At 40.4% G+C, this 25,090-nt stretch overlaps 6 protein-coding genes across 6 annotated transcripts; all 6 read right to left on the bottom strand.

Annotated features, from left to right (window-relative positions):
* Nucleotides 1–11,565: 11,565 nt before the first annotated feature.
* F5147DRAFT_523168 (uncharacterized protein) lies at nt 11,566–11,928 on the bottom strand (the record flags this gene model as incomplete). Its single annotated transcript, XM_041429947.1, has 1 exon — nt 11,566–11,928. A coding segment is annotated over one exon (363 nt), but the record flags the coding sequence as incomplete, so codon positions are not given.
* Nucleotides 11,929–12,803: 875 nt separating this feature from the next.
* Nucleotides 12,804–13,025, bottom strand: F5147DRAFT_531614 (uncharacterized protein; the record flags this gene model as incomplete). Its single annotated transcript, XM_041430091.1, has 1 exon — nt 12,804–13,025. A coding segment is annotated over one exon (222 nt), but the record flags the coding sequence as incomplete, so codon positions are not given.
* A 713-nt stretch (nt 13,026–13,738) lies between these two features.
* On the bottom strand, nt 13,739–13,960 carry F5147DRAFT_528497 (uncharacterized protein; the record flags this gene model as incomplete). The annotated part of the gene is made up of 1 exon (XM_041430044.1): nt 13,739–13,960. A coding segment is annotated over one exon (222 nt), but the record flags the coding sequence as incomplete, so codon positions are not given.
* Nucleotides 13,961–18,406: 4,446 nt separating this feature from the next.
* F5147DRAFT_768755 (uncharacterized protein) lies at nt 18,407–18,943 on the bottom strand (the record flags this gene model as incomplete). The annotated part of the gene is made up of 3 exons (XM_041440999.1): nt 18,407–18,682; nt 18,713–18,782; nt 18,837–18,943. 3 exons carry the CDS (start codon nt 18,941–18,943, stop codon nt 18,407–18,409), a joined length of 453 nt encoding a protein of 150 aa, XP_041298273.1.
* A 657-nt stretch (nt 18,944–19,600) lies between these two features.
* F5147DRAFT_567495 (uncharacterized protein) lies at nt 19,601–19,936 on the bottom strand (the record flags this gene model as incomplete). Its single annotated transcript, XM_041430857.1, has 1 exon — nt 19,601–19,936. A coding segment is annotated over one exon (336 nt), but the record flags the coding sequence as incomplete, so codon positions are not given.
* A 521-nt stretch (nt 19,937–20,457) lies between these two features.
* Nucleotides 20,458–22,124, bottom strand: F5147DRAFT_648909 (uncharacterized protein; the record flags this gene model as incomplete). Its single annotated transcript, XM_041433307.1, has 7 exons — nt 20,458–20,797; nt 20,849–20,983; nt 21,038–21,159; nt 21,234–21,473; nt 21,553–21,595; nt 21,676–21,824; nt 21,969–22,124. The coding sequence occupies 7 exons, from the start codon at nt 22,122–22,124 to the stop codon at nt 20,458–20,460; spliced, it is 1,185 nt and encodes a 394-aa protein (XP_041298271.1).
* Nucleotides 22,125–25,090: the final 2,966 nt, after the last annotated feature.

Here is a 25,090-nt window from a genome sequence, read left to right as displayed (position 1 = left end):
TGCAGATATATTCTAGTTCTCTTTTAGACATAGGAAATCAACTCTGTGGGGAGAATATTCATATTTTCATTAGCAAGGAAAGACAAATAAGACTAACAGTCAGTCACTAATATTAAGAACTTGGTCCACTTAAAACTACATCAAGAGGATGTACTCTGTTCTGTCCTGTGTCATACTCATTGTGTAGTGCCTGAGCAACAGAGAGTAGGTTTTGAAGCCACATATTAGTTTGGGCTGATCCATTATGATGCTCAGGCTCATGTTAGGCCCATATCAGGCTATTTTACAAAGCATGACTATGCCATTCTGTCTGATTATGTTTCTAGCTGCCCGATCAGACATTCATCAGATCTAAACATCAGGTTTTGCATCAGCCTATCAGAAAATATCCTCCCTATGTCATATTCTGTTGTATCTATCTCCACTAGGTGCGCAGTTATTTATTTTCACATCACTAACATTGTAGACCACTATAGGTTTACAACTCAGAGTAGCGCTATGGGCTCCAAACTGATATCTTTATGTTGTAGGTCATGCACTGCCTAGTCTGCTATACTTGTGGGATAAGTGTGTTTGACCCTAAAGGGGAAGCTAGTGCAGCAAAGGTCTAGAAATAGGCACAGAAGGTGCTGCTTGTTGGCCAATGCAAAGTGTAGGAAAGTGGCAGGTGCACACATGTAGCACAGAAACATAGCAGCAGCTGAAAGCCAAAGACATGAAAAAAATATGACTGCAAAGTGGCTAATGCATGAGGGGTCCAAATGGTAATTGGGACAAACAACAATAGAAATAGATGTAGAGTAAGGCGATAATGGATATGATGTGGGCAGTAAACAGATACTGATTGCTAATAGCTACCAACTCTAGACTAATGGGAGTTGCTACTGGAACATCTGGAAAACAAGCTACTGAATAATATGTACTGCTAGTGCTTAAGTATTACACTAAGTGCTGTCATGCAAAGCTGAGCCAATGCGCTACTGAGTATGGTATGTAAAGCTATATGTAAGTAAGGGTCTATGATGAAATAGAAGTAGTATGATGCAAAAATGGTCTGATATGCAAATATTAATCATGGAAAATGTATCATTGGGTTGGTTTTGGACTATGGATGGATGTGAGACTCTGGCTAATGAAGTATAAGAAAAGTGTGGCTGTGTGCTGTCTTCTTAGATAGATGATCTATAGATAAACAGCTACAAAATCAAATATCTCCACAGTCAGTGATTCAGACAAATACCAATGACTGATAATGTGGTTGTTTATGGGTGGCTGTTTTACACTTCCCTAAGCTATGTTCAGACAAAAGTACTTCTGTGAGGTCAGTAACCAACACCAGTCAATTCAACAGTATGGATGCAATAGAAAATAAACAGAATATAGTCAGCCCAACAGTATGGTAATGACAAAAGAAAATGAATCACTCCAATAGTATGCTAGTGATTAAAGAAAAAAAGAAGACAAGTCAGCCCAACAATATGGTACTGATAACAAAAGAAATAAAATGATAAGAGAAACCCTTCCTTCAGTAACAATGCTTCTCGCAATAAATTTACTATGGAAAGTCATGCAAAATTATAACAATCACCCCCTCACCACAAACATAGGGGTAGATATTGTACCTCTGAAAGAAGGATGCTGGCGGTCTGTTGTATGACAATTGCCATAAATAGTATGTCATGACATCAATGTTTCAGTTCATTGCTTAGGACCTGCCTACTTAAGCTTGAGTCCTACCGTAGGTAGTATGGCAATTTTAATCCTTTAATATTTCAATCCTTCATCATGCCCAGATACTGCAGGACAGTTACCTTCACCAAGAGCATAGCACTTCTATCACTGATAGCCGAGGTTGCTACTATCTGGTTAATACAAAAAATTGTCTCTCATTTCATTATAGAGACACTCATAGGTTGGATGGCCTTTTTATGGACCCTGGCTGTTTTTTTTAGCAGAGGCCGCAGAACCAGAAGGTTCATGCAGGCAGGAAGCATGTTCGACCACCTATGTGTTGGTTTCATGTATGCTTGGGGTTACATGCTTTGGATCAGTTGGCCAAATCTAGAAACTTCGACAGGTAAGTTCTGCAACAACAGCACTAAACACACTTCCAATTCCATAATAGTTCCCGCACTATTCAATTTACCTGTGGGAGTGCTAGCCACACTATTCGGTGCCGCAATCTTCGTGTACTCAGTGGCTTTTTTCTCTCGCGGAAATATTCACTTCCGACATTCACTATTTGGCCAACAGTTCTCAAGGCTTTTCCGAGACTTCAAAGAGCCTCCTTCAAACATATGTGTAGGTATTAATACATGTTAGTAAGTGTGTTTCACTTATTAGTACTGATCATGAAGCTAATCATAAGGAATACTACTAGGAAAGCTTATCACAACATTTCCAGACACCGACTCCAGAACCCCCCAACCTTCCTCTTTTACTCTTGCACTCATCGTCCAGCGCTGGTCTCCAAAACCCTCTACCTTTGCCCCTTCTATTCCACCCCCATGACACTGGTCTGTCACATTCCGTCCAGCGCTGGTCTCTGGAACCCTCTACCTTTGCCCCTTCCATCCCACCCTCATGACACTGATCTGTCTCATTCGCCCTTGTACTCATTGTCCAGTGCTGGTCCGCCATCCCAGTTCATCTTATCCTAGTCCTTGCACTCATAATCTTCATTGTCCCATACTGGTCCACCATCCCAATTCATCTCATTCTGCAAGTTCATCGCCATCAAAGTTAGCATGTCTGCTTATTCAGTCCTGTTGTGTCATGTGTTTCATTTTGCTTTTGCTTCCTCTTCGCATGCTTACTTACTCTACCTATTCGCCAATGTTCATCGGCTGACATGACCAAGTCTCCTCCTCTCACAAAGGCTTGTCCTTTGCGCTGCATTTGTACGTCTCTGCACCATGCCACCAAATGGGACACCAAGGTCCATTTTTCGGCCCAAGATCGAACGAGGGAGCATGTGAGGTGTCAATCCTGTCTGACTGAAAGGGAAGTATTATTGAGGTATTCACAGTAAAAAATAATATTGGGTGGCAGCTCTAAGGATGTGCTCATCTAGGACTGTGTAGATGATGTTGTTCAGAGGTCTTGAAATCCTATGGCATGAGTCTGTATAGCATTTATTGAAGCTACTGCACTGTTATCAAGTCCTCGGAGCCTGGATGACTATGAGTATTTTCATTATCTAAGTAGTAGGGAGTCGTTTCCCGATACTTAGTGGTCAAACCCGATATTTCGTAGTTCTTAGTTGACATTGCGAATATTACTGCTCTTTCTATCTGAAATACCTGTTGTTATCATATATCTGCATACTGCTCGCTTTCCCAATGTTCGCTATCGCCATTCCCGCTAACCCGCTAAACCCAAACCCGAAACCCGCTAACCCGAAACCCGAAAACATCGGACCCAACACTTTGGCATCGGACATCGTAGATATACCCTTGGACTTTGTTTCTCGCACTCAGACTTTTGACCATTTATCGTTTCACTAACTACAGACCATTCTAAATAGCTAACCCCTCGGGTTGAACGCACTTGTCTTGCAAGTATAGCAGACTAGGCTGTGCACGACCACAACATTTTTATATTGCTGGCTACTTACTCTGTGCAGTGCCCAGCAATTGTTGTATCTCTACATCGGTCATCATGGAATTTTCCCAGTGATCTAATGTGCAGCTCAGTAAAGTTGTGCCACACATCGACATTGCAACAGTGGAATCACTGATCACCATATAGATTAGCACATGTGTAGTGACAGGGCATGTATTCACTAACTTAATACAATACATCCATTGAAAGTTTTTGAACATATGCCCTTGTCATGAAATGCTGATAGCAGTCTGTTGAGGTAAGGAGAATATATAGAGGAGACAAAATGAAGACGATGCACTTTGTAAGATCGTCAAGGGTCATCTTGGCTGCCTGCTGTTCTGAGTAACTCAATAACTTGAGGGCTTTCAAAATATAAAATATAATAACGACTCAGCCCTGGTTTGGCTTGGCCTGGGCAGCACCCTGAGTGGAGGAACTCTAGTTAGCAGTGTATTATAAGCTGGACTTGGAAAAGGAAGACAGCCATACACTCTTTGTCACCATAAAAAAAAGCCTTTGAAACATGTCAGTGAGGCTTATGGTATTCTGCATGGGGACCGCAGGCCAAACACCTTTGATTAGCATCTGGTGTGAGGGTGACATATCACAGTGTTAGTAGGGATGGAAAACAAAAACAATGAAAGTGCGCACCATCGATGGATGCCTTTGAATAGCACTTGGCACTAGCACAACAATCCCTTTAGCAATGGATGGGTCATTTGAAAAACCGGCCTATACAGGACAGTGCCACAGTACAAGGACGCTCGCATGGATCCCATACCTGTCAGGTCTGTTATGCAGGCCATGGTGCGGAGCTTCTATGAGGCTGTAAGGACTTCCAGTCCTACACCGCATTATTACATGTCCACAGTACCACATGTCTTATTACATAGGACATTAGACCTTTAAATTATTGCTACTACTTTTGCCTATAGCACTCTGAAATTCTACACAGACACTATATTTCACATACCTCCTACCTATTACATTACTTACCTTTCTACCTCTGAGTGGGAGCAGGTCATCTGATATCAGTAGTTCTTAGCTGAATTCTGCAAATATCATCCTGTCATTATCCAAAACACCCTGAAACATCCGACAGTAACTTGACATTCACTATCCCTAACATTCACTACCTTTCCGATATATTCCCAATGCAACCCAATGCTTAACCTGACCCAAAGGTATTGGATCCAATGTTTTTGCCTTCAGGCTATCTTCCTTTTCATATAACTAATTATTCTACTTCCAAACCAGGCTCCTACCCATCCATAGCTAGAGAGATTGAGGACAGACTGCTACATCTGAAATGTTATGTTACATCAGCATTCCCATAGTACAAAAATTTAAACCCAGCCCAACCTTATTCCTCAACCTCTCCAGCAGTGGCTGGAAGAAAACATTTGTAAACAGTCTCGGCCACAGTGGCAAAAACCTGCAGCACTTGAAAAAAAAAACAGAAAATCAAGTAGGTATATGTACATTAATTAAAATATAGAATATTCCATTTGAGCACTTAGTTGTCACATGTCAGAAGCCCCTAGTCTGGGCATAATTTGAGACATCACTCAGCAGCACTTTGGAAAACAGCCATGCCTTTGGCAAATCAAAATCACACAAGCATTCATTGAAGCTAACCGTGACATTGTGTGCATTGCCAGCACATCAATGGGGAAGACTATGATATTTTGGATGCCTTTACTATTCAAACCTGGCCTTAAAATTATTGTGACTCTGTTGAACCAGCTCAGGAGACAAAATGTTTCGTCGCTGGAAAAATCAGGCTTGCTAAGTATATCAATAAGCTCGGAGACCACTAGCTGGGGCAATTTTCACATGAGGATCTAACAGTTATGCTATGGGAGGATGACTTACTATCATAACCTGGTCTTTTCACACAGGACATCGAAGATATGAAGTATTGGGCCGTCATTGTTAGTCCAGAGCAACTTATGAAGCCTGGAGGGGAATTTAAGAAACTGCTGCACAAACCACTTTTTGCACAGCAGATTATTGGCATGATATTTGATGAAGCACATTGTATCGCAACCTGGGGTAAATTTCGTTGTTTGAATAAATATTATTGGACAGTATTTTGTCCAGGAATTGCAAGACTGAGATGCCGATGATATTGAACACTTCTGTGATTGCATCTATCTGATCTCAGAGACGCATCTCCGAGGCAGATGGAAATAATAACTATATATATTTTAATTAACGTACATATACCTACTTGATTTTCTGTTTTTTTTTTTTCAAGTGCCACAGGTTTTGCTGCTGTGGCCGAGACTGTTTACAAATGTTTTCTTCCAGCCACTGCTGGAGAGGTTGAGGAATAAGGATGGGTTGGGTTTAAATTTTTTGTACTATGGGAATACTGATGTAACATAACATTTCAGATGTAGCAGTCTGTCCTCAACCTCTCTGGCTGTGGATGGGTAGGAGCCTGCTTCCAAACAGCAAACCCCTCAGGTTGAACGCACTTGTCTCGCAAGTATAGCAGACTAGGCTGTGCAAGACTACAATATTTATATTTGGCTAAGTGCTTACTTCGTGTAGTGTTCAGCCATTGTTGTATAGTTACACTGTGTTAGAGGCTTAGTTTGATCTCCAATTAGTTTGTGAAGATAGGGAGTATCATTATAGCTCTGAGAATCATCACATAGACATACATCTGTATTTGTTGAAATCATAGCACTGCATCAAGCTAGTCACTGATTCTGTTCCCTTCTTTAGTCACTGTGTACTTCCTTTGAGAACTCAGCACACTTTTCCCACAAACAACCATGTTATCAACTGTTGGTATTTGTCTGAACTGTTGACTGTGGTAGGATACTGAAAATAGGTGATTTTACTGTTTTCACATCCTAGTAAGACATCATGCTAAATCTTATGGTTCTTCTTCTTATTTGAGTCATCAACTTATGCCTCATGCCATGATTAATAAAACAGTGCCAGTGGGCTTGCAAGTTCACTTTAAAGTTAAACTAATTGTGAGCTGCTCATTTGTCTGCCCACAACCCAAACCATATGTTTTATTTAAAGGTGAGTGTTTTCACCTTATCAGGTAATTTGACTTAGAATCCTTTCTAATGCTACTAGTATGCCTTGCATTGTTGGGTGTGGGTGTGGGTGTAGGTGTGGTAATGATAGCACCCCTGGCACACAACCTGACATTTATGAACACAGATGCCCTTCCATCATCCCCCTTTCAACCAAATTCATTCCAAGCAAGCCAAAGTAACTTGGGAATTGCAATAGAATATCACATTACTGCTAACACTATGATACAGGTATGTATTGTGTTGTACTTCAGTACATTATTGATTCTATACCTACAATGATTCAAGACAGAAGGTCCTGCTATCAATATATTGCAGCACCATCAATCTCACTGCAGAACAGCCCAGTTACTGCTGCAAGAGTGCCTCAGGCCATATGTGGTCTCATCCTCAAGTTCATGTACCTTCAGCCAGCAAATGTCATCGAGGGCCTCAATGAGCATCATGTCTCTTGACAACCTCAACAACCTCAACAACAATAAAAACAATTCACAGTGTGCAAGGTGTGGCTCAAGGAATGCTACTATGAATCTCTCAAAAATAGGTTTTTACAGTAAGAAAGACAAAATGAATATATATCATGCTCAGAAGCTCATCATGCTTAACATGATTCTTGAGTCTGGATAGGAAAACAATTGAAAGGTGCTACAGGCTATCACTACCGAGTGTCTCTCTTCAGCATGTACAAAGAGTGGCTATGGTATGTGTTTTTTTTTCATTGATCATAAATAGATACTGAGCCTATGACTAGAGTCCTCAAGCTCATAATAGACAAACTCTCAACCATATGAGGCAAGTTGGTTCAAGAAGCTGAAAGTTATCTATTGGCCTTAGGCCTTTAGCCTAATGGTACCACATTTGATAAAGATGATATGGCGCACATAGCAGTATGTGTGAATGTCATGCTGGATAAAAAAAACCTTCAAGACTACTTCTTGCATGGCTGGGACCCTGATTGCTTGAAAATACTTGTATTTTTAGCTGTACCTTACTTCAATTTTCATGAAAACTTTTGGTTTGGGCAAAATTTGCCTTTCCTTAATGACTCAGCATTGAGAATGCAGATCTCAAAACCCTCATGGTTTATGTATGAACTCTCAGGTGCTGCAGTGAGTCTGTTTGTCAACACTTCTTGGATACTACTGATTCATATTTGTTTGACACTAGTTAAATTGTATCATACACTGTGATGCAATAAGTAAGCTATCAAAATCAGAAAACGTGCTGCACTTCTTCATGCATGAGTTTCAGCCAGTCACAATTGGAATCCGGAATGCAATGAAGTGATATTTGAATCATCCTGAGCTTGATGATGGTAAATTCTTACCATACATCACCACTCGCCATGAGCAATGTTTGTAAGTGTATGAGAGATGCAAAAAATAATATATTGACTTTGTATTTACAGAAAAGTTCTTAGGCCTTGTACTGGAGAAGGATTACCTACAAAACAATACAATATATGTCCCCTCCTCCTCATTGGAACTATACCAATCAAGGATGAATAACTCCTCAGCAACTCCTTCAACATCTTCAGCTTTGTTACCATCACTAACATTCCATCAAGGTATAGTTGCATTGTCATCATCATTATTGTCCAATGCATTGTAGTACCCTCATAAAATTGTACAATTGCCTCAAGTAGCACAATACATACCATATCTCCCCAGTGATCATAATTACAGTGGTTACAGCAGTGAAACACCCTCAGGTTTAAGTTCCCAGCTTCAATATCACTGCAGGCATTTTTCCATTTTCCTCCACCAAATATCCAAAAAACATTAATTGAGAAGATAAAAATTTCCCTTCATTTTCCCTGTCAAAACATTAGAAAAAAGTAATTCATGTTTCAATGATGTTCTGTATGTGGGATATGATAAAAAAATTGGGCATGTTCCTTCAAGGATAATGCTGTATTTTTGATGTATTGTTTTTGAAAGAATAACTTAAAATAATGTTTATTTTATTTTCTGTGTTTTTCAAATATACTATGTTTTTTCAAATGTTCTGTGTATATTTGAAAAATACAGAGAAGAAAATGAACATTATTTTCAGCTGTTATTTCAAAAACAATACATCAAAAATACAGCATTATCCTTGAAGGAACATATCCAATTTTTGCATCATGTCCTACACACAGAACATTATTGAAATATGAATTACTTTTTTTCAATGTTTTGAGAGGAAAAATGAGGGGAAATTCTCTATTCTCTTAATCAATGTTTTTTGGATGTTTGGTGGAGGAAAATGGAAAAATGCCTGCAGTGTATCATGTTCCACCAAAGTCGTGGCCATTTGAAGAACCCAAAGTTGTGTCAGATTGGGGTAATGCACCACCATTTATGCAGGATGACCAACAGAATGACAATCAATTTTTCTTTATGCTGGGTACAAGTGCACTTACAGGTTGGGGTGGTAGCATTACAGGCACTAGTAGTTGGAGGGGTCCAATGACATAATGGTCTCATATTATTATATTTAATGTCGAAGGGTAGCTCATTGTTTGTCCTGCTGATCATTTATTGTAGTATACAATTCTTGTGATTGTACTATCTTATATCTAATCACCAATGACAACAATTTGAACGATCAATTGACCACTATATTAGGAAGTCAAGTCAAGTCTGAAATCAAATGGTTCCATGGATTCAAATAGCCAACATTCAAAATCTATTTTAACTCTAAATGGCTTAGTACTATAGTTATAGCATATTACAAGTCATTACAATTTGATTCTGTAATAATTAACTGTTATAGTACCACATTCTGCTACAGTGCTTCTGCTGGCTACAAAGGACTTTATAATGCAAAACATCCTGCTGATATTATTTGACACTTCCATTGTTACATGAAGCTAAATTTAGTGCTTGGATATGACAAAGGAGGAGAAAGAGAGCATGCATGATTCCTGTATTATGCAGGACATCTGCGGGGCAGTGAAATCACAACTGTCCCCAGTTGTGTGTCCAGTAGCAATAGTAGTGATGATGTGGGTCACGAATATGATGATGGAGCTGTAGTAACAACTCCCGAGTGGATATGCTATGGGTTCCAATTGTGTAGTGAGGATGGAATTGTGCAGTGCTCTTTGTTTTGTAGTAGTCTCCATGATTGTGCAATCACATTTCTCATGTGATGCATTCTCAATAGATAGTGTTGTTACAGTGGTCTCTTTTTTTTGGGAGGGTTGGGTTGGGTTATATAAATCAATCACTTTGTGAGATTGGCTCATCTTCACTGGAAGTATTGGCACTTGGTTGTGATAGTGTTTTGTCTTCATCTTCAAGAGGGTCTGATAGTGATGGTAGTATTGATAGATCTCTGGAGATATATGGTATGAGTCTAAATGTGGCTAGATTACGTTTAGATAGGACACCATTCATTTATCTCAGAACATATGAACCTCCCTTGGTTTGTCTTTCTACAACAAAAGGACCAAGATAGCATGGTTTTGTTTTTTGGTTGAGTTCTTTTTCAACTCTAGTGTTTTGAACAAGGACTAAGTCTCCTTTTTCAAAACTAGTGTGATGCATTCATAGATGGAATTTGTGTTCAAATTGAGCTTTGGACTTGAACTGTGCCTTTTTCAAGGTCTTTGCAGCATGATCCAAATCTTCCTGCCTCCTTTCAATCTGGTGGATATATAGGGATAGGAATTCTGCTGTGTCCATATTAGCATGAAATCCTTCTACCATGAAAGTAGCTTCTGTTAAGTCAAATGGTAGAATGGTGTAGCACTGGAGCTTGCGCTGAGCACGTATTCAGTCGTTTTCCGATACATATCCAATGCCCATCGTGCACTAATTACAACCTGACGCAAACCTGACACTTTGACTAGCAGACCTGACGTTTCGGCCGCATTGGCTGACCCGAAATCCTATGCACTTGTCCTATCTGTGTCCTGTCCCATCTTGCTAGCCCCACTAGGTGCGTAGTTGATTATTTTGCACATTACTCACGTCATAGCAAGCGCTATTACATGTTTTCCCATCATCCGCAGCGCCTTGTGTTAGTTTACATGTACTTCAGACCCGAAATCGTTGGCCACTACTTTCGCCTATAGGGTTCCATATTTCTACATACTTACATATATATTGGACTGACTACAAGTATTTTCATGATCCAAGTAGTAGGGAGCCGTTTCCTGATACTTAGTAGTCAAACCCGATATTTCGTAGTTCTTAGTTGACATTGCGAATATTACTGCTCTTTCTATCCGAAATACCCATCATTATCATTAATCCGCATACCACTCGCTTTTCCGACACTCATTATCACGATTCCCGCTAACCCGCTAAAACCCAAACCTGAAACCCACTAACCCAAAACCTGAAAACATCGGACCCGATGCTTTGGTGTCGGACATCGTAGATATACCTTCAGACTTTTCTTCTTGCGCTTGGACTTTGAACCATCTATCATTTCACTAATTACAGACCATTCCATACAGCAAACCCCTCGGGTCGAATGCACTTGTCTTGCAAGTATAGCAGACAAGGCGGTGCATGACCACAACACATTTTTATATTGCTAGCTACTTACTTCGTGTAGTGCCCAGCAATTGTTGTATCTCTACAACGGGATGGACTCCATGTAACAAATAGAAGGGTGACCATCCAGTGACATGACTGGTGGTTATGTTTTCTGCAAATAAGGCCTGTCAAATCTTTTCAGGCCATTTTGTAATATTCTTTTTACAACTTTTTACAATAGCTTCTCTGATATTGAAATGTCCATGCTCAACAACTCCATTTGCTTGGGAATTGTAAGGTGAAATCTTCACTTGGGAAATATCAACTTGCATGAGAAGTTGCTCAAATGCCCCTTTAACTTCTGGTCCATTGTCAGTCACAACTTGACCAATGGCTCCATATCTGCAATACAGATCCTCCCAGAAAAACTTAGCCATAGCTTTGGCTGATGGGGATTGTAAAGCTCTTCCTTCAATATAACAGGATATATCGTCTCTAGCAATCACAAGATTTTTGTGGCCTGCAGCTGAAGGCATCTTCATAATATCCATATAAATCTTTACAAATATAGTCGCGGGGGTAGAAACAGTGATTGGAATATGCATCTTCTTGACACTGTGTACTTGGCAGTCATGACAAGATTGCACATGATGTTTAACATTGGTGTACAAATGAGGCCAATAAAATTGGTAGTATATGGTCTCAAAAGTTGCTTGAACTCCTTGATGTCCTAGTTCTTTATGAGCATTATGAAGAATTGAAGCTCTTTTGCTAGCTTCAAATACCACAAGTAGAGGTGGTCTGCCAACTATTCTTTTAAACATTTTGTCACCTCGGACAAAGAACTGTGTTGCCCTATTAACAAATTTTCTATGTTGGGCTGTCCGATCAAAATGGAGTGCTTCAAAAGTGCTGAGGAATTTGTATATATCCCTCAAAGACTTTTCTTGAGTAGTGGTTGCAGCTAGAATAGAGGGTAGGGTGGTTGGTTCATAGGAATAAATGGCATAGGAAGGGGATAGACAATTGGGTCAATAGCGTTCCTGAGAGATTCCAGTAAACAGTGCTATATCACCAAGTCATAAATCCTTATCAGGTAGTATTTCTTCATCATCTGCCAAAGGTCTCCTAGATAGTGCATCAGGTTCTTTGAATTGTGTGGCAGGTACATGAACAAGAGTGAAATCGAATAGGAGTATTCCTTGAATCAAATGGTTGATGGTAGTGTTGGGTTGTAGATCGGGTTCATTGAGCATTCCTTTTATATACTTAGCATCCACTTCCACAATAAAGGTCTGCACACCAATAATGTAAAGTCTGAAATGCCTAAGTGCTCGAAAAAGTCCATAGAGTTCTAGTTTTGGCTGGGAATACCTTGATTATGTATCTCCCATAGGTAAGGATCCATAATGTGCTAGTCTCCTTCTTCCTTCATTGTCTATTTGTAACAATATAATTTTCACAACCATAAAACTAGAGTTAACTGATAGAATCATGAAGTTTGCTCAATACTTCACATTGCAGGGGCAGAACAAATTCTTTCTTTCAACATCTCAAATCCTCTGTCTTATTCTTCTCCCCAAACAAAGGGTTCATCTTTCTTCCATAATTGGGTAATAGGTTTTGCTAGTTCTGAAAAACCTAGAATCCATATGCGAACTGTTCCACAAAGGCCCATGAAGCCTCTTGCTTCTTTGATAGTGGTAGGAATAGGCCAATTGAGGATTTTGAAAACTTTTTTTGTGTTTGGTAATCTTCCTTCTGGTGTACATCTCTGTTCAACTATTAGGACATCAGGCAAACATAGCTGAATTTTAGTTGCAGAGAAAGTCGCTCCAACATCCTTGATGCAGTGCATTATCCTATGTACATCAACAGTGTGTTCCTAAATAAATCTTCTGATCCCAGGGTGTTCTTTTAACACCTCTAGGTTTCCTTCTTCATCAGGGTAGATAGACTTAGGTCCTTTGACTGGTAAGTCATCAATAAAAACATTTGCCACATGGAGAATTTCATCTTGTAAGACAAAACTAGTGCACTTCTGAAATTCTGCAGGTGCATTCATATATCCCATTGGTAATGGGGTCAATTGAAGCAATCCTAAGGGTGTTAGGAAAGCTGTCAAATCTCCACTGTCTGGGTGCATTTTTCTAGCATCAAATCCCGAGAAGAGGTCAAATACTGTGTAGCATTTCCAGCCTGCAAATGATTCTGAATATCTAATTTTCTATTTTTGATTTTAGATTATAACATCTACAATTGGAATAAGACCAGCATCTCGAATAGAAATTTTGTTAAGCAGTTGCAAGTCATGAACTAATCAGAGTTTTCCATTTTTCTTCAATACACAGAACCAGCGTAAACAATAGGCTGATTGACTGGGTTCATATACTCCTGCATTGATCTTGGTACATAGTAGATCAATGACTTTTTCTCTGGTACCGGGTGGAATAGGGATGTTTTGTATTTCCAAGGCACATGGGGAATAGTAGGGATAATGTAAGGTGAAAAGTATGATTCCTTGAGGGTTCCTCAGTCGGTTTCCTCAAATGCTAGTGCATCTTGATTTAGGTATATGATGTATTGGAAAAGTTTGACCTCTTCAGGCCAAAGAAATCTGGTAGTATTGAAATTAAAACTTTCTATATGTTCAATAGTAAGTCTTCCATCTGGGATGAAGTTGGGTGGATGGGGTGTCAAGGGAATCATAGTTTCTAGTGGATTGTATGGAAATCGTCTCAAGACTTGTGCGTCTTGAGGAAAAGTGCCAGAAACAGGCTTGACTTTCTTGTCAACTTGTTTATACATAGTAAGAATCAGATTATAGGATGGGTCAGAAAGTATAGATGCTTGATAACTGAGATACAAGTCATCATCATCAATTTCTTTGTCTGAACTAGATGGTTCCCAATCAGAATCTTCGGTCATATTGTCAAATAGCTCTTTGAAGCATTTTTGACAGTCTTCTTCTATAACAAGATCCAAACAATACTCTTCAATTGTTTGATCTTTGCCTAGGTCCTCAGGAAAAACAAGTAAAGGTTCTTGACTAGATGTCTCAGTGAGGCAAATAGTAGCACAAACAAAAAGGAAGTGAAGCTCGAAGCTAAACATACACGTAAGAGAATATGAGACAATTTTTTTGTGGCTTTTGAATAGCAAAAATCGAGAGAGACAAACAAAAAATGACAATGAACAGAAACACAAACAAATAAAATCAAACTCAATACAAATATAGGTGCTGTGTCTAGATGATGGCATCAGTGTACATCTATCATAGACACTCTGAGGCTTTACCTTGTCATTAAGCCAAAAAGAATATGTGGGACGCATCTGGTCTCATTTCATCATTATCACTATCGGAGTCTTTGTCAAGCTCATCATCAAAACAGATGCAAAAATGGAGCTGTGATGTGTCAGCATGAGTTGAAGACTAAAAGGGATGATATGCAACTATGAATAGACAAACTCATTGTATTCCTAATGCACGATCTCGCACACGAGCAAATGAAATTACTTGACTCTCACTCTGTCCATCGAGCACACCTTCCTGGACTAGTGCACGCACAATGTCAGGATCAGGATATGGCATCAATAGAGCTGCTTTGACGGATAATGCAAGCCTATGCTCTCCATGGAATTCAGCTACAGCTGCAAGTGAGTTCAAATAATCAGTCTCATCGAGAGTAAAAAATGGATTAATAGGAAATGTTTAGCTTGGTAGTGTGTTGGTGGTACATGTGTGCCGATGTATTGATTGGGATCACATGTGAGGACTCCAGGATGTCAAAGTCCTTCTTCTAACATGTGAGACAAAATATTGTCCTTGAGCATTGCAATAAGAGCACGACTATGCATGTGATGATTGAGAAGGTCCTGTGCATGATCCTCCCAGTCTCATTCGGATCTCGGTCCTGCAGAAGGAAAGGATTCAGTGACTTCATTGACAAAAGGATGTGTTCACAATATTCCCGAGTCCCAATCCAAGGCACAAAGATTGTCTTGACATTGAGTATAGTCTTGATAGGCATTCGCAACTTCATCTAGCATAGGAGTATGATGGTCCGACGTGGTAGGTAAGTCCATCACAAAATAGTCCAAAAGATACTGGTGGTTGTCAGGTACTGGTAGGATAATAGTAGTGTGAGTCATGTTCGTGTCCGCACAATGTGAAATGTAAGGTGGAGGTGGACTAGTGCGAACAGACTTAGCTAGGGCTTCCAATACATGGACTCAGTTGATAAACAGTACTTGATGTGGGCCACTAGAGATGGTAGTAACATGGACAATGCAATGCACATCAATCCAAAGTTCATTGGTAGGCAAGTCTACCGAAGTGCAAATGTGTATCTTATTATAAGGTTGGGGGATAGAATGATCTGATATAGCAGGTGATGTAGACTGTGAAGATACTGGGTGCCATGTGGCTCTGCTAGGATGAGGAGTAGGAATGCAAAGCTGTGTGAAAGAATCAGGGAAGCTCGTGGTAGCGGTACCAGTATTTAATATAGTAGAGGTGGGATAGGTAGTGTGTGTAGGGGGTAAAACATTAATCACAGTTAGAACTTGAGCCGGCAGCTCCGGTAAAAACATTAATTGCCATTAGGACTTGAGCTGGTGGCTCACAGTCCATAGCGGAAGCACTGCAGTCCATAGCGGAGGCACTGAGAGCTGAATTGAGTGGGGGAATGGTGGGGTCAGGTCCTGTTGCAGGAGTAGGAGTAGGAGTAGCAGGAGCACACAATACCTCAGGCAGTACACTTGGAGTTGGCAAATAAATAGTGTTGGGGTCCAAAACATGATGGAGGGAAGTGTTATGTTCTAGCGCATGGCACAAAACATGTGTTAGTCATTTAGAAAAATCAACAGAATCATAACACATACCTTCTCCCATTAAATCTCCTCCTTCCTCCAACTTGGTGGTGTCTCCAACAGGTCCGATGTCATCCGGATAGACAAGTTCAAGGTCGCCAGAAGATGAAAAGGACTCCTCCCATCCAGTTTCAGCAGTTGCTGGCTGGATGGGAGTAGAAACAGGAGAGGGGAGTAAAGATTTGTGTGAGGGAGAGGTAGCATTAGGCACTGGATGTAGCTGTAGTGTTTGTGTTTTGTTGTTTTGAGAATTCAAAGTCAGCCGGTAACTTCCAGCAGTGCCCAAAATGGCACTCAGAGAGTCAGTAGCATTTTGCATGCCACTTATCCAAATGTCCGAATTAGGTAAGTGGGCCAGCTGCAAATTTTAGGAGAAAGAATATGGGGGGTTATTTTTCATAGCACAGTTTCTGGGTGCTTTTATACCATATAGGGTAGGTATAAATTCAAATTAGTGGTCTAGAACTGTGACATCACCTATGACATCACTTTCTTCCAGAATTTTCTGTATGTTGGAATATCTGGGATTATGTAATCCACAAAAATTCAATATTTCTGTAGAGTTTCGAGTGACTGGTGTATTAGGTAATATTCCAGTCATGTTATCCATAGGTAAGTCAAAATTTGACATTTCTGACTTAGAATTAATAACCATTTCTTCATCAAAAATCAAGAAACTGCTATGGAATTTTGAACCGAGCCAGGTTGATGGTTCAAAAACCCATTCAGGATTGATATCATCTGGGGTACATAACATTTCGTGTGTTGCTTGAACATTTCGTGGATCTTTGAATACAAGCCATGTTCTGTCCTGTCTTTTATCAATGCTAACATAGTTTCCACATTGCCATGGTTTTTCTAATAGCAAATTAAAAAGTACATGGTCTCCAATGTAGAAATCAGCTTTAGTATGAACTGCTCCACATGTAAGTGGAACATTTTCAACTAATCCTCATAACTTTCCTTTGCCTCCATTGGCATCATTCATAGAAATGCTCCTGCCTATGTCAATGGGACAATTAATCTGTGCTTTCCAAACTTGACGGCTCACTATATTGAGCTGGCTACCAGTGTCAATTATAGCATTAATAGGTTATCCATCACAATACATAGTCATCTTGATCAATAAGCCATGGGTCTTGCTCCAAATAGAATGAGCTTGAGCTTTTTTAACAACAATAGGCTTTGGTTTGATTGCATTGGCTAAAATTCCTGATAATTCACGAGATGTACCAAGGATCTCACCAACTTCCAAAGAAACTGGAGTCCTAAGGACTGACTCCAAAACTTTCTCTGGTTTACTGCTCAAAAATCATTGAAACATGAATTACTTTTTTCTAATGTTTTGACAGACAAAATGAGAGGAAAGTTCTATCTTCTCAATTAATGTTTTTTGGATGTTTGGTGAAGGAAAATGGGAAAATGCCTGCAGTGTAAGGCAAATTTCAATGCAGCAAATTCTAGTAGATATGGTTTGTACTTTTCTTCCATGGGTGATGTTTGTTTTGATGCAAAGGTGATGGGTGGACAGCAGTGACTGTTCTTCTGGATGGTAGTGTCAAGGTATGCTTCTGGCCTAATACTGCCTTAAATCCTTCCTGGCACCCATCCATTGTAATGATAAAGGGAGTACCATTGAAACATGGTCCTTTCAACACAGGTTCACCTACCAGGATCTTCTTGAGTTCTAGGAATGTTTCAGTGTGATGAGGTCCCCAGTATGACTTGAGTTGGGTTGTCTGGAGATGTTGTCTGTATTTGAACCAACCTGCATGTTGTCCTTCTGTTGGGGTGCCTAATCGTCTTATGAGGTCTGTGAGGGATGCTGCCTTTCTAGCATAATCTTTGATTAGTGATCTGAAATAGCTAGTTAGTCTGAGGAATTGCATGAGATTATGAACAGTGTTGGGTATATTCCAGTCTACTACTGCTGAAAGTTTTAAGAGGTCTGGCTTGATTCCATCCTTTCTAACTCTGGCACCTGCAAAAATGATTTCTGTCATAAACAATTGGGTTTTGGATGGTGACAATGAAAATTGCATGGCTCTGACTCATTCAAAGAACCTTCGCAAGTATGCCATTTTGTCTTTGAAGATGTCACTTGCCATACCAGTGTTGTCTACATATAATTCAAACAAAAGTCCAATAAGGTCCCTTAGTGTGATAGTGGCCATGTCTCCAAAGTTCGTAGGTGCACCTATCAGTCCAAATGGCATGCGACAATAACAATCATATCCTCATCCTTCCATGTAAAAGGCTAGGTATGGCTGGGTGTCTTCATCCATTGGCATTGCATAGAATCCTGCTGTGAAATCAATAATACTGATCCAGCAGTGTCCACTGAGATACTGCTGCTTTGTTCTAATATCACCTTGAGGTACAGGTGGTATCTGACTAGCGTGATTGATCTCTGCAAAGTTCTGCTTCATTCTTATTGGTGCCTGTATTCCTGATAGTTGGCCTCTGAGGTAGGTCATCCCTTGTTGGTAGTCCATGCGTAGCACACTGGTCATTGACACAATGCAGTAGTTCATAGAGTGGGAGGCTCCCTGAGCCATGTGCCTTCTGGGCAAGGACAGTGGGACTTGCTGCTTTGACTTCCTTAGGTGAAATACGGCATATGATGCTAGCTTTCTTGAGTTCATTCAACCATTCATATAGAAATGCGCACTGAGGTGGTGTCAGGCCCCGTTGATTTACCTTCGTGTTGAATTTGGTGCCTTCCAGGAATGTGTATTTGAATGTCTTGAAGTCCACTGGGAATACTTTGCTGACCACTAGAGCAAAAGTGTCAGCGAATTCTGCACATAAGTCATGTACCTACTGCTGTTGCCCTGAGCTTAAGTCCTCTTCAATCTTGATTTGCTGCAAAATCTCTGCTACTCTTTCCGGCTTGAACAGGTTGGAGTGTCTTGAGTATACATTAGGCATTGATGTTGGAATGGGAAACTCAGGTATCTCTCTTAGGTTGTGTTCTTCTGGTTCTTCTAGTACCAGCCATACTAGAACATGTTGAGAATATTCATCTATTGAGGGATCAGTTGCTGTAAATAGAATAGGTGAGCACAGTGTCATGAATAAAGTGTTGTCTATCAACATTAGCCACAGTTTGTCATTGGCGATGACAATATGGGCTCCTGCTTGGGACAAAGCATCCATGTATGTGTTGATTTAGTTGTTAGGGTATTGTTGAGACGCTGTGTAAACAAATGATTCATTAGTGGCTATTGGTGGCTTAGAGGATGGAATATGGAGCTTAGGGTCTGCAGGGACTGTGATAATGAGGAAAATAGGGTTGTTATGTGCTTGAGGGTCATAGTTTGATGCTTGAGGGTCGCTAACATTGGTTTGAGGGCCAATGCTGTCTTCATATACTTGAGGTTCTGATGTATTCATTTCAACGATCAGTGTTGCTGAACTATGTACAAGTGCTGGATGGTGCAATAATTTGGCTGTTGGTGCTGTGAGTGTGTTAGCAATATTATGTATTATGTACGGTTGGGGCAATGTTGGGATACTAATGGTATCACTCGCATAGTTGTGTTTGGCTTGCAATTATTCTAAGAGAGGCTTTCCTATTAGAACATTCTAAATGCTGCCACCGTCGAAGACTTCGAATGATGCACAAACTTTTACCTTATTCCACTGGAATGTTCCAGTCCATACTCCTTGTGATGGTACCTCATTGCCATTTGCCATTTGGAGGATGCGTGTTGATTTCATGAGTTGCTTTAGGTTCCACAATGCCTTATGGAAGGTCTTAAGGTCAATTGCATTAATCATTGCTCCATTGTCTACATTTGCATGGAAACATGAAGTTTTTGTGCCCAGCCCATATAGGATGATCTGTGTGACAAATGGGCTGCTTTTGGGTGTGTGATCTGGGTCATCATTGTCTGAAACAGCATAAAGATCAGCAATTGTTCAATCACTTGTGCCCAAGTAACAGTCAGAAGATGGGTTTGATTCAAAAGTAGGTACAAGACTTAGTATAGTAAAAGAACTATCAACAGATGTATTCTGATCTACTGGTTCTGATATATCGGCCCAAGAACTCGTTATGTCAGTGTCTGATGTGAAAGCAATATGTGAAGGGGTACTAGAAGATAATTCTGAGAAATTTAGCATAGAAATGGAACTAGATTCTGAGTCTGAGAATAGGAGCTCTGCAAGGAAGGAGTTGGTGTCAAGAGTTATGGGTGATATTGGCTCTTGCTGAATATTCAATTTTGGAGAGGTGATGTTGATGGTAGGTACTATGAAATCATTGTCCATTGCTTTGACATTTAATATGTCCAGAGCTTATGACATTGGCATGTTAAGGGCCAAGGTGTTGAACTGTGTTGTGGGTCCAGATGTGAATTCTGATAATGGTGTACTGGGTGTAACCTCTGGGGTATTGGGAAACAATAGAGTGTGTGGCTCTGTGACCGCAGGTAGGTCCCCTACAGCTGCAGTCTGTATTCGTTTCCCATGACATTATACGACTTGTATGGCTCTGTGAAGTAGGAATATGGGGAATAGGGAGCTTGTGCTATCTGTGGTGCGTATGGCATTGCTGCAGCATTCGAAATGAACTGAACATTGGACATTGGTCCTGGCATGGTGGGTGTTGTCAATGTTCTAGACACCAGTTGTGACACTGTCTCTCTCCACTTGGTTTCCTGTGTGGGTAACACTTCATTGGGGCAGTCATATGCCTGGTGTGGTGGTGTCATCACCATCCCACAGTTAAAGCATTCTTGTGATCCGATGGGCGAAGTTCCAGGCTTTGACGGATATGGTCTCTGTGAGTTAGGGATAGTGTCAGACCCATGTTGCATGTGCCATTCTTACATCTGCTGGGTGTAAGCTTGCTTGCCAATGTCTAAGTTGGGGTGGTGAGAGATGGTGGCATACTGTGCAGCTGTTCGCATGCGGTCTGCTGGTGATCCTCCTTGGCAAGTTGGCATTTGCGGGTATCCTCTATAGCTGTAGAACAGTTTTCTCTAGTCATTGGCATTGCTGGCATGAACAAGTTGGTACTTTGCGGAGTCTGGGGAATTTTGGGAGTCGACGGCTGTACTGATGACTGGAATACAGGTAGGGTTGCAGTCACTTAGGTTTGAGGGATTGGTGCTGATGGCCCATTGTAGTGATAGCTGTATCTGTATGGCGGTGGTGCAGTGTAGGGAATTGAAGTTGTCTGTGACAGGGACTGCAGTGTCTTGTGGTCATTGACTATTTGGTCCTGCAATTTGTCAACATCTTCGCAAAGTTTTTGCTCCATAGCAAGACCTTGTTTTTCTCTCAGTAGCTGTGACACCAAGATTTTCATAACATCAGCCTTGAAGTCCATCCATGTAGCATAGTTATCCAGCATAAAGTTATGTAGGACCTCTGGAGTGTTTTCCAGTATGACATCCAGCAGATGATATTGGCTGTCATTGAATCCTTGCACTATTTGTGCGAGCTTCTTTGCCTACTTTATGTGTCCCCATTCTCTTCCTCAATCTTCCTCTATCATTATACCAATCTTCTCCTCCTTTAGTACTACTGACTTGAGCTATTCCTTCTTCTGTGCAGCCATTAATGTGACTTGTGCTGGTTGGGGACAGCGAACCTTGAATGCTGCTCAAAATGTGCTCCATGTGGCCTTATCTGACTCTGGAAGGTTTGCATACCAGCTCTCTGCTGGACTGGCTGCAGCCCACTGAAGTTCGAATTGATTAAGCTTGTCAGTGTCAACTGCTGAAGTGGGAAAAGATAATTCATATTTTTGGAGCCAGTCTGTAGGCTCTTCTCTTTTCTCATAATCTCCATAGAAGCTGGACTAAGGTGTGATGGTCATGTTGGACATGTTGGTGCTGGATGCAGAAGGAACCAGAATTGTTAGGACTAGCATTTGGGAGGACTTTGACAAAGCAAGACATTGCTGGATGAATCATAAATTAGTGCTGGCGGCAATAGAATTGACTTTGAGAGGTAGAAAACCTGTAAGAGCAGTGCCAAAATTGGATATTCTGGGGGGCAAAAGCTGACTGTCTGATGCTATACATCGAAGGTCTGGCTTTTCGTCGAGCAGGCCAGAAATGTTGCGCAGACGACAAAGGTCATTGAGGGTGATCACCATGGTGTGCACTCACTCCAGTCACCAGGTGGAGAGGCTACACCTCGACACAGGTGGCAACAGATGGTGTGCAGAAGCTGAGGCTACATATGGGAAACTGCTACTCTAAAACACTACAGGCATTTTCCCATTTTCCTTCACCAAACATCCAAAAAACATTGATTGAGAAGATAGAATTTTCCCCTCATTTTATCTGTCAAAACATTGAAGAAAAGTAATTCATGTTTCAATGATTTTCTGTGTGTGGGACATGATGCAAAAATTGATCATGTTCCTTCAAGGATAATGCTGTATTTTCCATCTATTGTCTTTTAAATAACAGCTTAAAATAATGTTAATTTTCTTCTCCATGTTTATCAAATATACTATGTTTTTCAGATGTTCTGTGTATATTTGAAAACCCAGAAGAAAATCAACATTATTTTAAGCTGTTATTTAAAAGATAATAGATGGAAAATACAGCACTATTCTTAAAGGGACATGATCAATTTTTGCATCATGTTCCATACACAGAAAATTATTGAAACATGAATTACTTTTTTTCAATGTTTTGACAAACAAAATGAGGGGAAAATTCTATCTTCTCAATCAATGTTTTTTGGATGTTTGGTGGAGGAAAATGGGGAAATGTCTGCAGTGAAAGATGCTTCCAACAGGGTCTAAGACCTCCAGAACCCAAAACCTAACTAAGAATGACCCCTGAGCAGGTCCTGGTGCCAAACATCCTAATACAATGACAGACATAGTGACATGCACCAAACCTGTTTTGTGCATGGTCATGGCTACTTTTGAGTCATAAGGTTCCTTACTTTGCTCTATGGAATTATCATGAATTTTCTACACTACTTTGATATTTTATTTGAATGTTTTCAGACTTGAAGACTCTACATTACCACTTAACAGTTTAAATTGATACTTATCTGGCTCAAAGTTCAGTGTCAAACATACCAAAACTGATTATTCAGCATTTCTCATAATCTCTTATATTTTCTCACACATTCTTCACAACTTTCTGTATGTTTGGAAACATACCCGAGATAACAATTCAACATATCAATGGTTCATAAATGGTCAATGGCTTAGTCAGATATTTGAGTGGAGAAAGTTTATAGATGGGAATATTTAAGAAGTGAACAAGTCATCATGGAACATTTCAACTATTGAGTCATTATAAGTCATTTTCCTGTCTGAGTCACTATGAGTTATATCTATTATGACTTAGTATGAGTCAGAATGAGTCATATTTCCTTATTTAGGTAGTTACACAGCCACATTTAGAGTAGTATATAAGGGACTTTGTTTCCCCTCTGAATAATAGAATCCCCTTCTTGAAGAGATTCCCCTTCCCAGATAGATTTCCCCTTTTTAAGGAGATTTCCTTTCCCAGATAGATTCCCTTCGGAGAAGGAAGGAGGATTTGAGTATTTTCCTAAGTTTCTCACCCTATATTTGTGTGAACATCTGAGTGAATATTAGTTTATTCCCTCTATTCATTTGTCATCATTTGTCACGACATATTAAATCTTCTGAGGCCTACCTTGAGCCAATCCTTAAATTACACTAGCTGGTACACAGTTATCAGTCGTCTAGTGTAGTTTCGTCATTCTCTTTATGACACAGGATATCTTTTCTGTCAGGAGAATTCATGTATTTCTTAATGATTAGGAAGGATGACAAATAAGACTAGCACTTTACTCAACAATATTAAGAGCTTGGCTGCTTTAAGACTACATCACGAGGGTGTACTCTGTTCTGACCTGCATCATACTCATTGTGCAGTACCTGAGCAGCAGAGAAGTTAGTTTTGAAGCCATGTATTTCAGTTGATTCAACTATGTTAGAGGCTTAGTTTGATCACTGGTACATTACCTAATCAAGAACTATAGTTGTACTTACACTTGTACTCCTCAACTGCCTATTGCTAATGCTTACACCTGCCTACTATAGCATGCTATGCCTCTCTATCTTCTTCAACACAACACCTACCTTCAAGTTCCACAGACAAAGTGAGTGTAAGGGTCCTCCTTCAAGCTCAAGTTATGCTGATCCAAGTCATTGCCCGCCATTTGCAGTGAGCAAGTGCATTGATCCTCGTTGGAGCTCGAGCCATGCTGATCCATGTCGTCAGCCACTGTTCGCAGTTGGTGAGTCTGTTGATCATCATTTGAGCAACAGCCATGCTCATCCAAGCTGTTGCCCAACTTGCCCACCATCCACAGTTCGTGAGTGTGTCAATCTTTGTTCGAGCAACAGCCATGCTGATTCAAGTCTTTGCTCACCATTTGCAGTTGGCAAGTCTGTTGATCCTCATTCAAGCAACAGCCATGCTGATTCAAGTTGTCGGCCACCATTTGCAGTTCACAAGTCTGTTGATTCTCAACCAAGCTCAAGCCACACTGATTCAAGTCGCTGCCCGCTGTTTGCAGGAGGTGAGTGTCTCATTTTTACAATTGCTAACTTCATATATATATATATGTATTACCTGTGGGTAAACCCTGCACAGGTATGGGTAAGTGTATGAGCTTTGCCATACCCTCAAAACCTGTACCCTTCATGGGGGTGCAGGTGAGGGTAAGGTCTCTGACACCCCAGGGTTTACCCATGCAGATCCCTACTAGCCATGAAGAAATTTTGTAAGGTATCCTCATCATCTGATGGCTTGGTTGGCAAGTCTAGTGAGGTATTTGCCAGGGCTGCAGCGGCCTAATGATTCAAGACACCTTAGCTAGCTAGAATGACATAGTAGACTTAAAGATTACTGAATTTTCTGCAATACAAGACCTTTGTGTGTGTGAGAGTTTTGTGTGTGTATAATATTTGAACTGATCCAGTATGGCGGTCCAAACGCAACTTAATTAAATCATGTGCATGCACAGCAGAATCGCGTGCATGCACACAAAAAAATCGTGCGCAGAGACTTGACCATTGTTTTCGACAATCGCAAGTTGCTCCTTATCATATTATAAGTA

This window comes from Suillus discolor, assembly GCF_016758755.1.
Source record: "Suillus discolor strain FC423 chromosome Unknown F5147scaffold_5, whole genome shotgun sequence".
Taxonomy (NCBI): domain Eukaryota; kingdom Fungi; phylum Basidiomycota; class Agaricomycetes; order Boletales; family Suillaceae; genus Suillus; species Suillus discolor.
The sequence above is the reverse complement of the archived record's forward strand: the minus strand, read 5'-3'. Positions and strand labels throughout refer to the sequence as shown.